The 22,630-nt window shown below is 41.1% G+C and overlaps 2 protein-coding genes across 2 annotated transcripts; one reads left to right on the forward strand and one right to left on the reverse strand.

Moving 5' to 3' along the window:
* The first annotated feature begins 5 nt into the window (after window positions 1-5).
* Window positions 6-8,062, forward strand: TRMT61B (tRNA methyltransferase 61B). Its single transcript, XM_075496580.1, has 7 exons — window positions 6-576; window positions 680-782; window positions 4,928-5,118; window positions 6,315-6,406; window positions 6,812-7,047; window positions 7,683-7,763; window positions 7,944-8,062. Exons 1-7 carry the CDS (start codon window positions 55-57, stop codon window positions 7,985-7,987), a joined length of 1,269 nt encoding a protein of 422 aa, XP_075352695.1. The 5' UTR covers window positions 6-54; the 3' UTR covers window positions 7,988-8,062.
* Window positions 8,063-8,077: 15 nt separating this feature from the next.
* Window positions 8,078-17,478, reverse strand: SPDYA (speedy/RINGO cell cycle regulator family member A). The gene is made up of 6 exons (XM_075496581.1): window positions 17,250-17,478; window positions 16,137-16,195; window positions 15,779-15,864; window positions 14,020-14,191; window positions 12,576-12,870; window positions 8,078-8,328 (listed from the first exon to the last, which is right to left on the reverse strand). Exons 1-6 carry the CDS (start codon window positions 17,476-17,478, stop codon window positions 8,240-8,242), a joined length of 930 nt encoding a protein of 309 aa, XP_075352696.1. The 3' UTR covers window positions 8,078-8,239.
* Between the last annotated feature and the right edge of the window lie 5,152 nt (window positions 17,479-22,630).

A 22,630-nucleotide genomic window follows, 5' to 3' on the forward strand; every position in this document is an offset into this window, starting at 1 on the left:
GCGGCGCAGGCGCGCGGGGCGAGGGTTGAAACGTCTCTTCCCGCCTTACCTCTCATGAGGGCCTGGCGCGGGCTGCGGCGGGCCGCCTCCTCTGCCCTCTCCTCCGGCGATGGGGCGGCCTCCGGCGGGAGGCCTCGGAGGCGGGCGTGGGAGACGTCGCTGTCGCCGCTGGAGCGGGTGAGGCAGTTGCTGCCGCCGGAGGAAGCGGCGGCGGTGGGGCGGTGCGCGGCCGCCGCTCAGGCTCCCCCTCAGACTTCCCCGGAGAAGGAGGAGGCGGCCGCCCCTCAGGTGCCTTCTGATGCGGCGGGAGCGCGTCCCGGCCCTTTCCGCGCTGGGGAGTTGGCTCTGGCGGAGGTGCGGAGGAAGCACAACACGACGCTGAAGCTGTTGTGCCGGCTGGTGGCGGGTTCGACGTTGGCCAGCCCCGGCGGCATTCTGCCCCACCGCGACATCATCGGGCAGCTGCCCGGGCAAGTGCTGCGCACGTCGGCCGGGGCGCGGCTGCTGCTGAGGCGGCCCTCGTTGGAGGAGTACGTGCTGCTGATGCCGCGGGGGCCCACCATCGCCTACCCCAAGGTACCGGCTGCTCCCCGGGCTGGCTGGTGACTGGGAGGTCACTGGCCGAATCTCACCCTGAGTTTCCAAGACTAGTAATGTGCCATGTTTTCCTCATCCGTAGGATATAAGTGCTATGTTAATGATGATGGATATCCACCCGGGAGACACCGTTTTGGAAACTGGCAGCGGGTCTGGCGCTATGAGCTTGTTTCTGTCAAGAGCAGGTGAGAACCTGGTTTTAGAAAATACAGCAGCAGTGCAATTCCCTTATCACATGTTGCCTTTTTTTTGACTGGATACTTATGGTCAGTTCTTAAAAGTTTTGCTGCAGTTCACATGTTCATATATAGTTTGTTGACAAAGAAAAATTATATCTGTGCCAGAGCCAGGGCAGGGGCTGCAAACCATTTTGACTGTATTTCAAGGGCCATAGTACAGATGGTTACCGAAAGCCCTGCAGAAAGCTGAGTTTCAGCCATCATTATTGTTGGCTTTGGCTTAACCGTACTAGAGTCTTTCTCCAATCTCTTGCCTTTCTCAGTTTCCTTTTCCTCATTTTGATGAACCACGTGAATAATCGGATTGCTGGGTACCTGTGAAAATGTTTATGCGGGCGCACACTGTTATTTTTCCATGTTATAGCTAGCCTGGTTTGATCTAGGTCTCAGTACTCTAACAGGTAGAGAGCCTTTGCACTCAGCCATGTGAGTGAGGGTGAAACCTCACCCTTAAACTTCATCTCATCTGTAGGTATCCTGTTAGTGGAACACATTTCAGAGTAATTTGACTTATGGGCTCCTCGTAGAAGAACTTCCTTAAGGAAAGAAAAAAACAAAACAAAACCCCCACAATTGTTTGCTGTAATTGCTTTTGCACACACCTGAAAAATAAAGCACCATTTGAATTTGGTTTTCAATTATTTTTTTTATGTATTTCTGCTATTGCAGAATACTGCCCTTCTCTGCAGCATTAAAGGACTTTTGAGAGTAAAGATGGCAACCTCATTGTGGTCATCTTGAACTGATACAGCAGAGGAGCACAAGCTGCATATCCTGAAGGCTTATGTTCAAAGATAGGGTTTGTGGGCAACCCACCATCAGAGTAACTGAATACCTGAGGGTGCCAGCAGTGGTCGCTGAACCTGAGAAGCACCCCTGTATCCTGAGCTTCTGTGAAACCTCGGCACTAACGTTTCTTTTTTGCTATTTTCCAATGCGTGTTATAAAGCACTGTTATGGACTATGCTGTCTTTGTAAAACGTTTATGGTTTGCGCTGCCTTTCTGGTTGTACTCTATCATTCAACAGTTCAAGACAGAAAATGTTTCAGTACTCCCACTTACAGCCAGCCAAGTATCTGTGGGAGGTGATGCTTCCTCTTACACTCTGGTGAGGGAGACAAGCTGAACAAATCAGCTGCTCATTTTGGTCAAGTCTGCTAAATAACCTTAGAACTTGAGGGCAGCGAATTAGTTTTCTCTTACTCTCCCATGTAGCAGTGCTGTATATCTGCTGTCCCTTGGCACGTGCTCAAGGATAACAGTACAAGGCTTTTTAGAAGCATGAGGTTTTTTTGAGGAAGTTTAGTATCCAGCAAGTACGTTACCAGTGCCATCGATCCAACCCCGCTCTGGGATGCCAGGTCATACTGCTGAGGGTAACATGAGGAATTGGGAACGGTTACACTCAGTGAATGGTACAAACTAGAGTGCTGAGATCCATCAGGAGCTTAGAATTGGTGAGGGCATGTAAGCAGCAGCAAAGGGAATCTGGAGGGTCCCCTACTGAGACAAACAGAGCAGTTTGTTCTTAGACCTTTGTTTTGGCTGCACTAATCTCCACCTGGCATACTAATTCAGTTGAAAAGGCTTATTTTACTGATCAGCTGTTAAATGCTGCCCCAAGAGCACTCAGCTGCAGGTGGTCTTGACATACGTTGGGCCCAGGCTTTGAGGTCAGCAGTTGCACCTCTGCCCCCTCTCCCTCTTTCTGCCTTTTCCTTAGTTCTGCTATTCCTTACTTCCTTCTGATCATCTTTCTGCAATAAACTAGGTTTCTTTGTAGTTCCACAACGGGATTTTGAAGATAGTATGGGATTATCCTCAAAGCGGCCATTGCTGCCATGGGAGCTAGAAGCTGACAAAACGGAAGACAAAAGTCAGCACTTCTCTTTCCAGAGATGCATTTGGAGAGAGGGAAAGTAAGATTCATTAGTGTTTCCCATCTTCTCCTACAGGCAGACAGAAATCCAAAGAGATTGAATTCCTGATGTGGGCAAAAGTTAGCTTTTGCTAAATAGAGCAAATTATTTTCTGCCTTTGGTATTCAGTCTGCTGTGGCCATTTCATACAAACACACCTGGACTTACCGATATTCCTCTCCTTTTTCAGTCTTGTGCAACAGGTTCCTTCTGAGCACTTTAATTTAGCTGTAACCATGCCAAGTCAGCAAAATCCTTGTCATCACCAGATTGTTAACCCTATTCATGGGCATAAAGCAGTCCTTGTGTACCAGTTTAGTTCTATCTTGAGGAGAGGGAAAAAGGTATGAGATTCTATTGCTGTTTTCAAATTTATTGAACTTAAATCAGCACCAAATATGGACAGTGTTAGTCACAGCTTAACACAATTTGGTACCAACCCAGAAATAAATAGATTTGATTTGCTTTTTCTTTATGGTAGCTAATTTTGCCACCATTTAATGCAGTGATACCCAACAAGAAAAATAGCTGCTACACAGGTAAATGCTGGAATTTAAATCTAGTGGGCACGTTACCAAGGTCCTTGGAAGTATTTAATTTCCAAAATTCTCATTGATTTAACAGATTTCATTCATCTCCTCTCTTTGTGTTACTCTCATTTTGTGGTTTATTTTCCATTCCTTCTTTAACCTTTCCCAGAAACTACTGACATGCAACAGGACAAAGTTAAGACTGTGTGAAGAATGTGGCATTTGCCATGACTTTAAGGTCTTTGAGAACCGGAAAACATGATGTATGCAAACTTGACGTACTGCAGCGTCACAATAATGAAGAGTTTTGCATAGCTGTTTTAACCAGTTGTCCTTATTTTTCCTGAAGTCTGTTTCAAAATGGAGTAAGTTTTTGGAATGAGCAGAGGAAGGAGTAAGACTGACCCCAATATGAACAATTTTATTCTTCCAGTATTTCCAAACTGATAATCTTGAGTAATAAGGAGTTGGTGCTGCGATTCTACAACTGCTTAAGGTGATCAAAGGCAACACTGCTGAAACCCTTCCTCCTTACGTCTTGGCTCTGGCCTCTGTCTGATCCAGGGCGAGCTGGATCAGGGAGAGACTGCCAAGAAGCCCATCTCTCTCTCATTCAGTTTTCAGAATGGATTCACAGTGGGATCACATAGGTGAGGGAAGGAACCTGGTGACTTCAACCTAAAATGGCTTAAAAAGTCAGAGAACTTTGCCTGCCGAGCTGCTGATTGCTGAAAGCTGTCTTTGCCCATTAAAAAGTAGCAAGGAGAAAGAGAAGCTAATGGTGTGATAGGTTTGAGAAATTAGAGTAATACAAGGGTAGAATAATACAGCAATGCACATGCTGCTGTCTGTGCCTGGATCTCCTCGTAACACTTCCTTTATGAAGAATATTGTATATTGGACTCATATGGTAAATTTCAGGATAGTAAATTTATACTTAAAAGGAGTAATAAAATAATTTATTACAGTTACAGACAGTAACAGGAAAATAACACAAGCCTGTGTAAACCAAAGCGTACACTTAAAAACATGTCTGGGGGGGCTGAGATCAGTGAGCAGGTGTGGGGGTCTCCTTAGCCCTTCCCCAACCCTAAGAAGGGACAGGTGGAGAAAGGACTATGCATGGACAGCAGCAAACCTTTGTAAAAATGAGGACTGTCAAAAGAATTTAAAACCAGCAGTTTCAAATCTGACTAATAACAGAAGCAGTCACTGTCCGTCAGCTTTACAGCATCTCTGAGCAGTGATCTATGTTGCCGCTTTCTCGGCTGGTACCTCTGGTAGCTGTAGCAGGAGAATCATAGACTGATAGGGCCACGGATGCTCAAGTCGTCTTTTGCTGCAGGAGTTACTTTGGGGGGACATCTTAGGAGCAGTTTGTACTACTCTAACTATACTCTCTTCCATCTGTGGATCGATGGATTTCAGTCTGCAAAAGAACTAACCCAGCACTTTATCTGCATATATTTGTTTTAAATGTAAAGAAAAAATAAACAGTAACTGATTGTTTCATATGTGATTATTTCCTAAAGTGAAGTTGAGATTTAAAGGTGTACTTCTGTCATTTACTGTGCTGCTGGTTTCTAAATTCTTTATTACGGGGGGAAAGTAGTAAGCCTAGTATCTTTTGTTTGTTTTCAGTTGGGCCCAAAGGACGTGTTATAAGTTATGAAATCAGAAACGATCATCATAATTTAGCTAAGAAGAATTACAGGTACTGGCGTGCTGCATGGGAAATAGGACATATGGAAGAGTGGCCAGATAACGTGGATTTCATTCTTAAAGACATTTCAACAGCTGCTGCGGATATGAAATCTATAACACTTGATGCAGTAAGTCCAAAAAATCCCCCCATTTGACATTTATCTTTTCTGCATAAATTAAAACCTCTAGTGCTCACACTCACGATGGGATTCCCATATCTAGTTTCACATGAGAAAAAACAATCAGATCCTCATCAATGAAAGAAACTGTGGTGGGGTTTTTTTTTGTCAGGTTACAAGTATTTTCAAGGTTTCAGTTACAGTTTCCCAAATGAAAGAGTGATATGGCTGTAGTACAGAAATACTACAATTAATCACTGCTGTCTTCTAAGCAAAGACAAACTTACTTTCTTGTCTTTTGGAGAAATGGATAATTTTGTATAAGGCATATATTTCAAACATAAAATTTAAGAAAAGTACATAAGCTCATTGCAAATATAAATACGTGAACACTTTGCTATCAGCTGTATAGAACGCACAATGTAACTAAGGCCTAAGTTAGAGTAAGGAATGCTCTTCCCTGCTCCCCTGTCCTGCTTTTTCTATCCAGATTTTGTAAAGGGAGGCGTGCTGGGGAAAACAGCTAGATGTTAACCACGCTTCCATGGAAAGCAGACAAACTACTTACATTAACACTTCAAACAAATTACAATCGTGTTAAACAGTTTGAGCAAAGAAAATATATAGCATAAAAATACCATTTTTAAAACTTTAAATGTAACAGTCTACAGGAAGGATCAGCTATTGCATATCCCATTGTTTTACAGTTTGAATAGTTTTCTAGCAGAAGATGGATAAACCGCCAAAGGCAGAAGTTTTCTAAATCTTGAAGCAAACAGCAAGTTAGACATTGAGACTGTAGTGTGATCCTTTCATGACAAAGATGCACTTGAACGTTTATTTTTTTTACATTTGAAAACTAGGTATCCAAAGGTGGTACTAAATGTAGTCTTCTAAAAGTTCTTGTTAAGATCAGGATTATGGCATTTAATTAGTAGGAGGTTTAATGTTAACACAGGACTACTGCGTTGGTGAAACATTACTTGCTGTTTTAATAGAAATTCATTTGGAAGTAGCAAGGACTTCGTTTTGTAAATATGTGGACCTCAGGTTTCTCTAAGGTTTTGAGAGGCAGTAATAAAACTGGTTTGTGATTACATACTGCTGTTGTATGCATTCATTTTCCATAGATAAACATTGTTTTTTCAAGCGTTTGTTACAGAAAAAAAATTTACTGGGAACGTGTATGTGTCTTTCTCTTGCAGATAGTTCTGGATATGCTTAACCCTCAGTCTGCTCTGCCTGTTGTACACCCAAATCTGAAACAGGGTGGTGTGTGCGCTGTGTATTTAGCAAAGTAAGTATTTACTTCTGGCACTTACGCGTTTATTCAGGCATCACCTAACGTTGTTACAAAACCAAACTTCTTTTAAAATATAAATCCAGCATTAATGAAATGTTTAACAAAATTAATTTTTTTAGGGAGTTGCGCTCAGTATAAATGCCACTTGGCCAAATCCTTTGGCCTTTACTTTGGGAACGTTCTCATTATGGTCAGTGGAAGTTTTCACTTAATGACATCCTCAAAATAACTGCACTGTTTTTCAATTCAGCAGTCAGGTTGCTAGCTCCTTTACCCTAAAATTGAAGGACTTGTGTAACCTCAAAGGTAAAGAATATGACAAAGGCAGTAGAATTGAGAGTAACAGTGTATGATTTGAGTTTTCTAAATACTACTTTATCCTTTGCATTTCTTCAAAAGCATCACACAGGTTATTGACCTTTTAGACAGAATACGGACCTGCAAGCTCCCTTTTTTGTGTGAAAGGATCATTGAGGTAACTCATAGAAATTGGTTGGTACTCCCTGCTAAAATCAAGAATTGCAAATCGAGCCAAATGGTGGAAACTCAAGAAAATATTGAAGAACCACCTCAAAAGGAATACAAAGAAAACCACATTCAGGATGAAGTAGTTCTTAAAGAAAGTGAATACAATGGTAAGAACATTATTGCTGATGAGATACCCTGTTACTGCAATTTGATAATCCAAGGATATAATGAAGGCAAAGTTTGTAGGAAGAGGCAGTATTTTTTTCTTGGGTCAGATGAGATTGTTGTGAAGAATAGACAAGCTTCTGGACAGCCTAGGCCTTGTCAGGTTTGAAAAAGGATATATTAATGGTTATTTAAGTTGAAGTATCTTATTAAAAATCTAGACTAAATAGCAAATAACTTGCAATCTGCAAATAAAGAATGAGTGCCCTTCTACTACTGTTTTCAAATTTTTCTTTTTTAATGAAATTCAGTCCTCTGTGTACTCATCCTGTAGCTCTTTTAGAGGACCTCAATGGGCTTAAGGATTTCACAGAAGAAACGTTACCAGTGTGCTCTGTTTTGTAACCGTGCTGTTCTGGCAAATCGATAAAAGATGCCTCATACTAGGATAGATTTGTAAAATCCACAGTAGAGCAAAGAGGTCTGAATGTACTGATAGATGACAACAAAGCACTTTAGCAGAAGCAAAAAGAAAATTAAAAAGTCAGGGAAAAATAATCCATGCACATTGGCAACTGTAGTCTGCGTGTATGTTTAAACTTGTTGGAAAGAATTAAAAAAAATTTACTTCTCACAGAATCACTTTCTGATGATGCTGAAACATACTGCTCGGTGCCTTATGTTGCTAGACCATCTTATTGGCAGGATGCTCATTCAGGTGAGACACTTGGAAAATGTTTTTATCTTAAATGTTTAGTGGTATTTTATTTTCAAAAATCCTATTTTTTTGTACTAGCATTTGACATATTACTATATCATGAAATCATAAAACATAATAATAAACTAATCATTGTGTACTGAAATACTGAAGTAGTAACTTGTTTTGTTTTTTAATTAGCATTCCTTACCAAGCTGAGAAAGTTTGGACCTCTGCTTTCTTGATGCTGCTGAGATGTTAGCTGCTAATTTGAGTATTGTATCAAAATAAAATAAAATGTTACCAAGTAGCTGCTACATTTTGCAAGTTGCGTAACTTTTAAATAATGACTGTTCTGATTTCTGCTGCATATAAAGCTTGAAATCCCACCTACTATTTAAAGGGAAAAGTTTTAACAGAATCATCAGATATGGTGTTGTGATGCAACACAGATTGCCTCGTAAAGCACAATAGCTGTTTCTGTCTTATCGGGTGTTTCATTCTTCACTGCTTTTAAACCAATCCATGGATTTGTCTTGGTTCAAGGTGCTACCTCGTCTCCTTTTGCTGGACTGGCTCTGACAGTCTACCAAAAATAAGGAGAAAAACATTTAGTAAGAAAATAATGGATCAAAGTCTGTCCTTTGAAATGCAAGTGAAGCAGCTTCTGCCTTCACTGGCTGCCAACTGGTGGCTATCAGTTTCTTTCAAGAACATTGTTCTTGAAACACAACTGTAAGAGAAACTGAAATTCACTGAATTTGTTCTCTTGATAAAGCTGTGCTCTGTGCTTATTTCAAGAAAAAGACCAGTTGTTGACACGTATAGCTTTGGTTCACTTCCACCAGCCATGCTGAAAGTTGCCTGATTATTTGTGAACTTTAGATAAAGCATTCTCAAATGGTGAAAATAAACACAATTTTTTCTGATGTTTGTCAGATAGGAAAAGCAAGATCTCTCAAGTAAAAATAGATTTAAAATTAAGTCTTTTAGGGTTTCACATAAGTCTCCGCATAAACATCCCCATGTGCTTAACACATTAAATTTATTAAATGACATGTTGTAGCCACCTGACTTCTATATCTCAAAGAAGATTCCCATGCCAAATTTTTCACAGTTGAGGGATCCCTTGAGAATCACAGTTGTACTGAAGCTGTCAAAAGCAGTAACATAATCCTATTATAATAGTGAAAATGTGGATATTAGTGAGAACATATGCAAATAAAACAGACCTGCAAATAACTGTAGCCCTGTATGAAATAAGTATAGCAAGAACTCTGCAGTGGTTAAGCACATGAAAGTATCTTTGCAGAACTGAGGCCTTGTACAGCTCCCCCAGGAAATTTAAATCTCAAGTGTGTTCCACTCTTAATACATTAAACAATAAGCATTTGCCTCATAACTGCTGTTATGTAATTTAGGCTTCTCGTATAAAGGCTCAGGATGCTATTTTGAGTAGATTAATGTGCAAAGATTCAATTATATGAAACAATTTTCACAATAAACTCTTGTATTGTTTTCTACTTGTACCCCAGTCTTAAAAGGAAATCTTGTATAAACTGTCAACAATTGAGATACACTTAAAGGAAAATGTGAATTGTGATTTCACGTACGTCCGAACTGATGGCAGCAACTGAGCAGCCTGCCCTCTCTAAAAACAGAGCTCTCAAGAGCGCTTTAACTCATGTAACACACGCTCTTTTAACGCACGTGACACATGCCAGTATTTTTACTGTTTCTTCTAGCCAATCCTAAGTGTTTAAAATAAGATTCTCAATTTAATTTTTAATGCAAGAATAGTAATAAATGCCTAATAGGAACACAATGGAACACAACCCCAAATCTACCATAGTAGACGAAGGTAATTTGGAGAGACTCAGACTATAAAGCAGTTGGTACTTCCAGGAAGTCATAGAATCATAGAACGGTTTTGGTTGGAAGGGACCTTAAAGATCATCCAGTTCCAACCCCCCTGCCACAAGCAGGAACACCTTCTTCTAGACCGGGTGGCTCAAAGTCCCATCCAACCTGGCCTCAAACACTTCCAGAGATGGGGCATCCGCAACTTCTCTGAGCAACCTGTTCCAGTGCCTCACCACCCTCATAGTGAAGAAGTTATTCCTTCTATCTTAATCTAAATCTACCCTCTATCAGTTTAAAGCCATTGCCCCTTGTCCTATCACTACATGCCCTTGTAAAAAGTCCCTCTCCAGCTTTCTTGTAGACTCCTTCAGGTACTGGAAGGCTGCTATAAGGTCTCCCTGGAGCCTTCTCTTCTCCAGGCTGAACAACCTCAACTCTCTCAGCCTTTCCTCATAGGAGAGGTGTTCCATCCCTTTGATCATTTTTGTGGCCCTCCTCTGGACTCGCTCCAACAGCTCCATGTCCTTCTTAGGCTGAGGGCCCCAGAGCTGAACGCAGTACTCCAGGTGGGGTCTCACAAGAGCAGAGTAGAGGGGGAGAATCGCCTCCCTTGACCTGCTGGCCACACTTCTTTTGATGCAGCCCAGGATATGGTTGGCTTTCTGGGCTGCAAGTGCACATTGCCAGCTCATGGTGAGCTTCTCATCAACCAACGCCCCCAAGTCCTTCTCAGGGCTGCTCTCAATCCATTCTCTGCCCAGCCTGTATTTGTGCTTGGGATTGCCCCGACCCATGTGCACATCTGGTTTACAACATCACTGAACTGATGACTGTTGGAAGCACTTGCACTTGGCCTTGTTGAACTTCATATGGTTTGCATGGGCCCACCTCTCAAGCCCGTCAAGGTCCCTCGGGATGGCATCCCTTCCCTCCAGCATGTTGACTGCACCACAGAGCTTGGTGACGTCAGCAAACTTGCTGAGGGTGCACTCAATCCCACTGTCCATGTCCCCAGCAAAGATGTTAAACAGCACCGGTCCCAATACTGACCCCTGAGGAATGCCACTCATCACTGGTCTCCACTTGGACATCAAGCCATTGACTGCAACTCTTTGAGTGTGACCATGCAACCAATTCTTTATTCAGCGAATGGTCCATCCATCAAATCCACGTCTCCCCAATTTAGAGACAAGGATGTCATGCGGGACAGTGTCAAATGCTTTGCACAAGGCCAGGCAGATGACGTCAGTTGCTCTTCCCTTATCCACCAACGCTGTAACCCCATCATAGAAGGCCACTAAATTTGTCAAGCACAATTTTCCCTTAGTGAAGCCATGTTGGCTGTCACCAATCACCTCCTTATTTTCCATGTGCCTTCGCATAGTTTCCAGGAGGATCTGCTCCATGATCTTGCTGGGCACAGAGGTGAGACTGACTGGCCTGTAGTCCCCTGGGTTTTCCTTTTTTTCCCTTTTTAAAAATGGGGGTTATGTTTCCCCTTTTCCAGTCAGTGGGAACTTCACTGGACTGCCACAGCTTCTCAAATATGGTGGATAGGGGCTTAGCAACTTCATCCCTCAGGACCCACAGATGCATCTCATCAGGTCCGATGGAACTGGGCACCTTCAGGCTCCTTAGATGGTCTTGAACCTAATTTTCTCCTACAGTGGGCAGTCCTTCAGTCTCCCAGTCCCTGCCTTTGCCTTCTGCGACTTGGGCAGTGTGGCTTGAGCACTTGCCAGTGAAGACTGAGGCAAAAAAAAAAAAAAAAAAAAAATCATTGAGTACCTCAGCCTTCTCCATAGCCTAGGTAACCAGGTCTCCCGTTTCCCTCTGGAGAGGGCCCACATTTTCCCTAGTCTTCCTTTTATCACCGACATTCTTCACCACTATAGAAGCTTTTCTTGTTGCCCTCGATGTCCCTGGCCAGATTTAATTCTATCAGGGCTTTAGCTTTCCTAACGTCATCCCTGGCTGCTCAATTTCCCTGTATTCCTCCCAGGCTACCTGTCCTTGCTTCCACCCTCTGTTGGCTTCCTTTTGTGTTTGAGTTTGTCCAAGAGCTCCTTGTTCATCCATGCAGGCCTCCTGACATTTTTGCCTGACTTCCTCTTTGTTGGGATGCATCCCTCCTGAGCTTGGAGGAGGTGATCCTTGAATATCAACCAGCTTTCTTGGGCCCCTCTTCCCTCCAGGGCTTTATCCCATGGCACTCTACCAAGCAGATGCATGAAGAGGCCAAAGTCTGCTCTCCTGAAGTCCAGGGTAGTGAGCTTGCTGTGCTCCCTCCTCACTGCCCTAAGGATCCTGAACTCCACCATTTCATGGTCACTGCAGCCAAGGCTGCCCTTGAGCTTCACATTCCCCACCAGCCCCTCCTTGTTGGTGAGAACAAGGTCCAGCATAGCACCTCTCCTCGTTGGCTCCTCTATCACTTGGAGAAGGAAGTTATCATCAACGTATTCCAGGAACCTCCTGGATTGCTTATGCCCTGCTGTGTTGTCCCTCCAACAGATACCAGGGTGGTCGAAGTCCCCCATGAGGAGCAGGGCTTGTGAACGTGAGGCTGCTCCTATCTGTCTATAGAGGGCCTCATCCACTCGGTCTTCCTGGTCAGGTGGCCTGTAGCAGACCCCCACTATAATGTCATCTGTCCCTGCCCTCCCTTTAATCCCGACCCATAAGCTCTCGGTCCAGCTCCTCATCCATCCCTAGGCGGAGCTCCATGCACTCCAGCTGGTCATTGACATAGAGTCAAGAGACAAGATGTGAAAACAAAAATGAAACTATGGCAGTAAAAGCACAGTTCTGCCAAGGTAAGTGCATTTGTAATAGGGATTTCTGCTAACACACAGAGATCATGTCTTGTCATGCCAAGAAGGATGCAGTAGTCCCTACAGTAGTCTAAAGGGCAAATATGGCCTCAGTTGCCTAAACTACTTGAAAATTATTTGCAATATTAAACCATACCTTGGGCGTAATAAAAAGGAGAGTCAATGAGCATTTTTTCAGTTGGAAAGGTGTCCTTTGAATTCTGGGATGAATGTAATTCCATCATCTCCAAAGTGCCAGTAGATGAGGAGGAAGATGATGATAATCCTAGTCGTACAAATCTTCCTTTCTTACCACAAAGCAAGCAGTCTCTAGGAGTAGCACTAGGTCCTCGGGGCAGCTGTACTTCATCATCATAGTTTCTCACAGCTCCGCTGTGGTGCATAGAACGTTCTCGCTGCCATACATAATGTGTTGGAGCAATAGCCATCACCTATCAGAACAGCCATTATGTCAGAAACCGTAAAAACAACGGGAAAACATACAGCTGAAAACAAGGGATCCAATTCATGTATGGCAGATAATTAATTCTACGTAGCTGAAATGGTTATCATGTATTATCTATCTGCTTCTGTCTGACTAGGAAGTTTGCGGCCTTAGGCACGAGTAAGTGAACCAGTTACGAGTCAGATGTGGAAACACAACAGTTTACAGCCTTGTATATTCATGTGAATCATCACAAATACCAGTTTATGCTTTGTATGTTGGACTGAAGATGGTGTCTTTTACTAACTACTAAACATCAACTAGATGGATCTTCTGGTTCACAATGTCACTGAACTGACGACTGTTGGAAGCTGGGAGGTATGCTGGGGAAAGCATTCTACACTTGCCTTGTTCCTTGTACTTTTCCCATAAGGACCCAATCCCATCCCCAGAGGTGCGACTCTAGAGTAAGTGAGATTTTCTTTTCCACCAGCTGTAGTAAACATTATGTTCTTAGAACATGACAGGGCTTTTCCAGACAGATACATTCCACCTGAAAAGTGAGGAGTATCTTTTTTCCCTCCTAATATGTTTGAAAAACGTAGGTTGTAACACTGCATTAATAGTAGAGAATATTAAAAGTGTGTCCTTGTGAGTTTTTTTTTAATGCAGTGAAAAACCCTTACCTTAAAAAGTCAATTGAAGTTATTAATTTTGAAGGAATTAAAATTTCACCTGAGGTGCTGGGATTTTTATTTGAAGTACACTTGTTTACTTGTGTACAAACTTATAATTTGTAAAACAAACGCACACACACAAAATTATTTCTAAAGTGAATTAAGTGAAACAACCGATGGTAAATTTTAAATTAAAATAGAGCAGAAAGATTCTAGTCAATAAAAACTTCACTTTTAACAGTAGTGCAATGTAAAATATTCTAGTTTACCTTAAGAGCACAGTTTCAAAGAATGTATTTTAAATGCAGAAGAAAAAAAAAATCATGGAGGATAAGTGGACCACTACAGTTTAGCTGCATGTTTTCTTTCCCATGGCTTGTCTATGCACTTTAGGGAAGAAATTATTTGTATAGAGCTAAATTGTTAGCTGATATTAATTGTTGTCATTTCAGCATCTACAATATTAAAACCCTCCCTACCTCTTCACAGCAGCGTCTGCTTACAATAGCCCTGTAGTCAATTCTACTCCATAGTTGATCTCTTAACTTTAAGAAATCAGGGAAGAGCTTTCTCCAGGCTTTTCCTAAAGCCCATGGAAAAATGTCATATTTTGATTCTTCATCGTCTTCTTCAACTGTATTTGCCAGATACCTTCAAACATATATATGTTTGTGTCTGTAAATGTTGTTCAATCTTAAATCACTGTATTAGTATGATTTCTAACATTAAAAGACATAATATGGAAGTTGTTATTTTTCCTAATATTGTGAGAAAAACTGCTAACAAAATACAGCCTTTTCTCAGGAATACAGTATTTTCTTAATCAGAAAGTTCCATGTGTATCCTTTGGGTAAATAAAAACTTCAGCTATTATAAAAATTGCTTTACCCTAAAGTCTCCTAAATGAGTAGATATGTGAGAACTAACATATCCTGACAGCCTTCTCCAAACTGGCAAGATATCCTTGCACTAAAATGAACAGTTTCCAACTGATTCTCTAAGTAAAGCTTAAAACTATCTTAGAAAATGTTAAACTTTACATTTTCTACTTTATGGATTTTAGCTATTCATGGAAAATTATGTTGTTCACATTAAATTAGCAGCAAACAGCTAAATAGAGGTCTACCTTCATGTATAAATGAAAAGCTTAAATGACTTTTTTTAAACATCCATATTTCTCCCTTCCTTCACTGTGTGCTACTTTTGGTTCCGGGTCATCTTCTCAGACAACAGGAAAATACTTACTTCCTCTGGATCCACCTGATACTAAACTCCTGTAAATCATACCTGAAAGAATTATGACTTTTAGTCTCCTCCCCAACTTTCTCACTTGCTCCTAAACCAAATATTCCCTCTAGACCCAGTCTCACCAGACCCTTTGTCCCTTTCTAATTCTCTGCTCTTCTGGCCTGGCTTTTCTCCCTTCAGTGGAGTCAGACGGCTTCCCCCTCCACACTCAGTGGATGCCACCCAGAATACCATTTACAGTAGAAGAAACAGCCACCTTTCTCCCCACACTAGCATGCAAATCAGAGCATCTGAGAAGTGCCATTATGGAAAAAGATGACCTGAGCACCATAACACTATGAAAGAAAATGCCGAATCACTCTGTAGGTATAGCCAAATATGGAGAGATTATATAGGCTTTGTAAAGACAGATTCCTGATTGCACCCCTGTTTCAAAGTATAGAAATTTTAGAACTGTTCAACAAAGTTCTCAGAAATTCTCTAGCAACATTTTTACAGTTGACTTAAATCATGTTGACGGAAACTTTAATAAAAAGTTACTCCCAAGGTGCATATCATGCTGAAACATTTCAGTACAAATGACTTAAAGGCTGGCATGATATAAAATAGGGTCTTATAACAGGAAGCGTGAGCCATGTATATGTTGCCATGTATTGTCCTGCACATATTTCTTGTAACACTTAAAAAAGTTCACAGATTTACAGTTTGGTAGGCAGAATGCCATGCTATGTATCACAACACCAACGAAAACACCCCCTCACTGCTGCTCAAGCTTGTTCCACGCAGGTGGTCATCAGAGGAAGAATGTTGAATTTGCATTATTTATATCTAGTATGTAGATTACATTTCTATACTTCATACAGAACCCAAACAACTACACACTCATTACAAGAAGTCTCATTGTGTACCATAATTATCAGTGGCATAAACAAAGCAATAAAATAATGCAAAGTTTATCCTAATAAAACCAGATAATTTAAAAGTACTTACAGAGCGACAAAGAAATTGATTCTGGTATGCTCATTTATTGTGAAGTTAGCCCTCTTGAAATAAACGAAAGTCATTGCCAAGAGATACTGTTTTAAAATGTAAAATGTTACATTCATTATTAAGTATCAATACATTATTTCAGTACATCATTTCCTAAAATGCTTTGCACATTTATCTTGCGCCAAGATATTTTGGTCATTTTTATCAATGAGGAAAGCATAAATTGAGTTTCTTGAAACTTCCATGCGAACACATTAGAAAAAAATTATGGTCTGCATTTGCATTACTGTATCAAGTGAGTAAGAGCGGATTTTTCACTCCAGGTATATTCTGTTAATTAAGAGGGAAATACACTTACCTTGTCTGCAATTTTACAGCAACAGTCCATCCAAAGGAAGTCTTGGATTAGATCATCATCTGCCACAAAAGAAAATTGTAGCACTTCAAACACCAAAATTGTTTTTATTAGAAAATACTTGTAAATAAATAACAGATGGTCCTTTTATTAAACCAAATAAAAAGAAAGAAGCTAGACCCAGCAGTAGAGAACAGAGAAACTGAGGGGAGAAAGAGATTAGGTATTAAAAAATTTAAGCGACAAAAGAAGACAAACTACCAGAAAGGCAAGGTGGAAAATCCAGTAACTGCATTTCATTCATTCTCGGTAATAGCAAGTGATGGTGAAAAATCACCAGTATTTTTTCTATTTATGTAACTTCTTCCTGCGTTAAGTGGTTCCATCTGATAGCATACCGTCATTTCTGATGAACCATAGACTGTTGAGATCTCTGCACCTTGATTACCTGACAGCCTTTATATGGCAATACTTGCTTGCTTATTTGTGGTCAGTGCATCACTGTCTGTGAACACGTACTATAGGATCACTGCAAACTCTCTGATTCACTCCTGTATTCAAGGTTCAAGTAAAAACCAAGTGTAATCTCCCACTACTACTTAATGTCTCCACTAAATTAAATAAATACAAAACTTCATATGAAAGAGACACAAAGGCAAAAGGGATGCTACAACTTCTCAGATTTTCTTCCCATTCCACTTCTCCCCCTAAATGTTTATTCCCACAATAAATAACATATTTATAAGACTGGGAGTCCAGCCTTTTTTAAGCCTTGTGTAAAACAAGATGTACATTGTTTTACATGTATTTGTTGAAATATAAGAGAAAATAGAAAGGAAAGAGAAATTATCATAAAAGAAAGTATCATACCACCTTGGTTTAATTTGTAATTTAAAAAGATACTTTTCATCAGTGTGGTAGCACTTTTTGTATTTTTAACTTAAGTATTAAATATTGATACTCTAAAATTTAACAACAAAATATGCTTAGACAAAGGCATGGCCATTAGTATCTATATAAAAAGCACTCCCAAAACTACTGAGTTTAGAAAACATACTTGCTTAATAGTTTTCTACTGTTCAGTCCAGACATTTATATCTATCATTATTAACCTACCAAATAATTTAAAGAAAGCTGTCATTTCCTGACGCTGAATAACTAGACATGGTGCCTTTGGACATTTATATTTATGACTAGGAACCTTTTTTTCACAATTTTCTTCATGGTCTTTAAAAGTAGGCCGCTTTAGTCTAATAAGGTTTTTTTGCTGATGTGATCTGGATGCACTTGATTTTACATGAACAGTGACAGTGGGAGGTGTCTGACACACCAGATTGTGTCTCATTTTGGTAAGTAAAGGTTCCTGTTAAAAAAGAAGAAGAAATTAACTACAAAAATAGTCAGCTTGAGCAATAGTTCTCTGTATTTCTTTTGTTCAAATGAAGCATGTTTCAGTAGAGCTTGTATGCCAGGTAATAAAAAATTAATTGTATCAGTACTAATTATCTAAGTCTTGTACCCTAAGCCAACTATGTAGATTTTCTTTAATTTAGTTCTAATTTGATAAAGCTCTTTTTTGGTGGAAGGAGCCTTCAATCTTTCTTTTTCCATTAAAAATTTTGAAAAATGGAAAAAAATTCCTTTCCAGAAAAAGTTGCCATTTGTCAGATCCTCATAGCCCTACACACTTAGATCTACCAATCTCCATTCCTCCCCTCCAATTCGTGACTGTGTATTTTTAAAAGAACTTCAATTGAATTAATGCAACAGAACCATGATTAAGCCATGTAACATTAAAATTAAAGTCTTGATCTCTTACTTTTTCTAACATTTGGTTATAGGCATTGGGAATAAAAACTTATCCCTCAAGTAGGACATACCCAGAAGGCATAACCAAGGAAACAAACCCGAAGTGTTTGTAACTGTAAAAATCAAGAAGATACCAAATGGAGTGTGAGGAAAAGTATTTTTAGACAGGAGCAAATGCATTTACTCCTTCAGTAGGTCCCTCCACAGAGCATAGGGCTGTGTGAGGCCAGCTCACAGCAGCTTACCTGGCCCTCCAGCCCCCTGTTAGCTGCCACATTAAAAAACCAACCAACCAACCAACCAAACAAACAAACCAACCAAACGCAAAAGCCCCTCACGTGTAGGTATGATTACGCTCTTTCGGTTCCCAGCAGGTAGGCCTGGAGGCCACAGCGGCTCAGGCGGCCCTGCCCACCCCGCCCCACCCCGCTCTCCTCAGCAGCCTCTCCCTCACCCCGCAGGCCCACATCGCCGCCCCCCGCCGCGCAGCTCGAGATGGCACCTCTCGCAGCCAATCGGAACGCGCGAGACAGCCGCCTCGGCCAATTGGACGGCGGGGCACTCTTACCTCCCCACCCTCCTCCTGCCGCATGGGGGCGCTGGTCTGCGCGGCTCCCGCGGAGCCCGCCCCAGGCCCGCCAGCCAATCAGAGAAGGGCACGGCTGTTGCTAGGCGGGCGGGCAGGTGGGCGCGGGCCGGGCGGCTAGCGGCTGCCGGGGCAGGCAGGAGGGAGCGGGTTAGCGCTGCTGCCTGTTGCCGCTGCCTTAGTCACCGGGAAAAGCCGGGAAGGCGCGCCCTAAGGGTGTGCAAAGTGTGGCATGCTGACTTCATGGGTCTAGAAAGCTCCAAGCTAGTGTCGTAGCTCCGTGCGATGGCGCGACCCTCGTCAGTGCCCGCAGAGGGGCCGAGCCGCGCGGCGCGACGGCGCCTCACGGCATCGCTTTCCCACGCAAGAGGAGGCGAGCCCCGAAACCGGGTGCGTCGACACCGGGACCCGTCTCCTTTCCACGGTGCCGCTTCGCCCTCGCGTCTCGAGGGAGCGTTTGGTGTGAGCGGGTCCGCTGCCGCGGCCTTGGCGCTGCCGGCGCGGCCTGAGGGGAGAAAAGGGAGAGCGCGGGGCGAGGCGGCTGCCCGCCCGCGGCGAAGCGTCCCTCTTCTGCAGCCCGGCGTTCGTGGCCGTTGCTCTTTCCTCTACCATAAGCTATTCTGACGCTTGACTTTAATCTCTCAGCTGCCCGGCAACATTGTAAAAGCTTCCTTCAAACGTCTCCCCGGGATGATAAACACCTCCCCCGGAGACACAGGACACGAGGGAGAAGGCATACCTAACTTTGAAGATCATTAAAAATCCAGGTGCAATATACCCTGCTGTTACTTTTCCACAGAAGCAATTAATGCATGTAGTATTGTGCAATTAGTCTAAGGCAGGCTATTGAAATGTAATAACAAGAATGAAAAGCTCCCTTTGCTAGTAAGATTCAGTGTGAAATCTTACTGTTGTCTTTTGTTGTAAGAGCTAAAGATTTATTCTAGGATGATGGCAAGAAATACATCCAATTTCATTGTTTCCTCCCGTACAGGCCAATTGAAGTATAACTGGTCTCATTTGTTATGGTAATGAGAAGAGAGGCCTTTTTACTCCTTCCTCATCTTTTATTAATAATTTGCTAGATATCTTTATTTAGGTGCTCTGAGTTAGTGAGCACGTTCAGGGAAAGGTCATAGCAAGTTTCTGATTGTGTACTCTAGAGAGAGAAAAAACATACCAAGTGGTAAATGCACAAACTAACATCATCTCTGTATGGAATAGGCTGAAATCAGGAAACTTGGCAGCGGGGCGGAGATAATACCAAATACATCAGTTGGGCAAAAGTCTGTTTGAGGTTCTCTCTTCATATACATGTGTTCAGGTTGAGTTACCCTGCATTAAATTGTTCTTTATTTTTGCATAATACTTTTTGTCTAAGGAACTCAAAGCGCTCTTCAATTAATTACCATTCACTTGATAACTGTGGAGAACAAAGAAAGGATAAGTTACAGAAACTTCCATATAACCATCTAAACCATTCAGACTAGGAAACAAGCTTCTGTCATTTTTTTTCCCTACTGCAAAACATAAAACTGCAATGATAATTGTGAAGTGTGTGCGTTCTTATTCTTTACATCTTCACATTTGTAGTCCTTGGCTTATCAGTAAAAAGTGGCTAACAATGTAGATCTTTATCCACATAGAGCTTTCCAGGGTTTGTATGGGTTTTTTCCTGTAGCTCTCCCCTTTCTAAAATTTTTTTTTGAGCTGGTGGTTCTGCAACGAAATACTAAAAGATTAATTTTTTTTTTCTTTTCACTCTCAAAGATCTGTTACACTCAAGTTATTCAACAGGTATTGTGACTCTCTAACCCCTGCTGTACTGTCCCCTACCTCCCAGGGCTCTGCTCTGATACAGACCAGCTGCGTAACCTTGGCTCAGACTCTGAGGAAACTTAAGTTGTGAGAAAAAGCTGTGAGAAAGTCTGCAACTTTACCTTTTTTCCTTGCAGGACTCTACAGACTGAGGTAGGATTGTTGAGATGGGGATGACTCAAGGATTCAACTTGGAAACGTCATGAAAAAACATCAGCGTGGAAAGGTTGATGTCTGAACACAGCGACAATAAGGAAACAGAACTTTACCTGACTCTAAATCCTCTGCGTGATATAGCGGACTTAACTGGTTCTCAACTTTGCATATTATTAACGGCAGTTTTTAGAAGGTTGAACATTTCACTCAAGAATATCTGGAAGAATGTAGTTTTCTTATTTCCAGGTAGCTCGCTGGACATCAGGGGGCACTGTTTCACCACAAGGAAATTAAACCGAGACAATGTGGCATTTGTCTAGGCTAGTACACTGGATTTCATGTTGTACTTAATTCCTAATCCTTCCTATAGGTGGACGTTAAATCAATTTAGCTACTCTTTATATGTTATAACAGTTTGAACTGATTTTTAAATATACATCAATATATATTAAATATTTTAATATATATAAAAATATATATTAAAATATATATTAAAAGGGTTTGAAAGACCTGGGATTCTTACATAATCTTATTTAAAAAAAAAAAAAATTTCCACAAATGCACTGGAACTCAATTATATGAGATATATAGTTACATAGGTACCCAGTAGCTGGTCCAAAAAGGCAGCTGCAGAGCAGTTTGCTTCCTTTAAATGAAAAAAAGGACTTAAAATTTTTCAGTGACTGAGTTGTTTACAGATAGATTAAGAAGCATCACTGAAGAAAAACACAGGGCTAGTATTTTAATAAATTATATTTAGGATATACATACTTTTTTTTTTTTAATCTTTTAATATTTGTGAGGTAGGAAAACAAATGCCTTTGGCCTCTGATATCCTTTCCAGTGAACTTTTTTGTTGTTGTTTAAGAAAGATAAATTACTATAGGAAGAAAACCTGGTATTTCTTTTCAAACAAAGTAATGAAAAAGAACCATTGGTTCTTTTAAATACAGATCATTGTTCATAATAAAATAGGTATTTCTCAATTACAGACTCTTCCTACATATTGCAGAGTGTGACTAGGAAAAAAAAAAGTCTCTCTTCCCTGTAGAGACAACTCCTGACCTTGTTGGGGGGAACCCAACCTCTCAATCAAATATGTTCTAGATGAAATGCACACAGGCTGAGAGCTCGATTCCTACAGACTGTAACGAAACTGAAACATTCATCTAAAAAGCAGACTCTGGACATGCGGTTAACACTTTCAGAATAAGGGTGTAGCAAGTCACACAAGTTTCAGTAAATTAAAAAGGAACAGATAAACCACCTGAACCCACATCTATCACCAGAAACCTGTTTTTTACGTGGGAAGAGAGAGTAAGGATTTAGATGAGTTGTGTGAAACAAATCATTATGGCATCATGGTGCCTGGGCTAGGACTAAGCATAACAGACTGAATATGGCTTACCTGTTTGCTACTTGATGTAACAAGTAAGGATACTGGAAAGGCGCCTTACAGCTAAATCCTTGCTTTTGACAAATGTTAGAGTATGATTAGAACTACAAATGGTCCAGTGCCACTTAAGTATATGTCATTGATGCATGAATGGACACGGAAATTGTTTTCAGCTTTGTTTACTTGAAAAGAACTTCTAAGCATACAGCAGCGTTTTCTAATACTTAAGTCCCAGAACAGCTGTAGTTATCCTCAGGTACTGAGAAATTCAGGCACTAGAAGAAAATAATAATTTGGAAATTATGTAGTGAACAAGAAGTGTACTGACTGGACTAATACAGCAAATGGTAAAGGAATGCAAAGGCTGCCAGCAAACACAGTGCATGTTTAAACATGCTTCTGCTGCATGCTTCAGAACAGCCAAGTACTCTGCAGCAGAAAATCTACATAAAGTACTGAGGGCATAAGTTTGAACTTGCTGTTCATTTCTACTGTAAATAGACTGATACATCCTGTATGAACTTAACTAATTCAAAGCAGACAGTGGAAGCCTTTAAGATTTATTTTTAAGGATTGGCACTTCTGCGCTGGTTGTAAATGAAATGAAGTAGTCTTATCTGAAGAGTTCCAATTATTTTGTCAAAATAAACAGATGAGATAGACTACATTAGATCTTCACCATCATGTCACAAAATGGCAAGTGATGAAAGATGTATCTCTCAACATCAGTAA

Source organism: Mycteria americana, chromosome 3 (assembly GCF_035582795.1).
Source record: "Mycteria americana isolate JAX WOST 10 ecotype Jacksonville Zoo and Gardens chromosome 3, USCA_MyAme_1.0, whole genome shotgun sequence".
NCBI classification, from domain to species: domain Eukaryota; kingdom Metazoa; phylum Chordata; class Aves; order Ciconiiformes; family Ciconiidae; genus Mycteria; species Mycteria americana.

What these genes read in the sequence shown, in the direction of transcription:
- TRMT61B (XM_075496580.1), top strand. Translation starts at nt 55, where the DNA reads ATGAGGGCCTGGCGCGGGCTGCGGCGGGCCGCCTCCTCTGCCCTCTCC. An exon ending in CCACCATCGCCTACCCCAAG is followed by an intron (nt 577 to 679) that starts GTACCGGCTGCT and finishes CCTCATCCGTAG; the next exon opens with GATATAAGTGCTATGTTAAT. An exon ending in TTGGCAGGATGCTCATTCAG is followed by an intron (nt 7,764 to 7,943) that starts GTGAGACACTTG and finishes TTTTTTAATTAG; the next exon opens with CATTCCTTACCAAGCTGAGA.
- SPDYA (XM_075496581.1), bottom strand. Translation starts at nt 17,478, where the DNA reads ATGAGACACAATCTGGTGTGTCAGACACCTCCCACTGTCACTGTTCAT. An exon ending in AGCTTTCTTTAAATTATTTG is followed by an intron (nt 16,196 to 17,249) that starts GTAGGTTAATAA and finishes CTTTTGTGGCAG; the next exon opens with ATGATGATCTAATCCAAGAC. An exon ending in ATCAATTTCTTTGTCGCTCT is followed by an intron (nt 14,192 to 15,778) that starts GTAAGTACTTTT and finishes ATATGTTTGAAG; the next exon opens with GTATCTGGCAAATACAGTTG.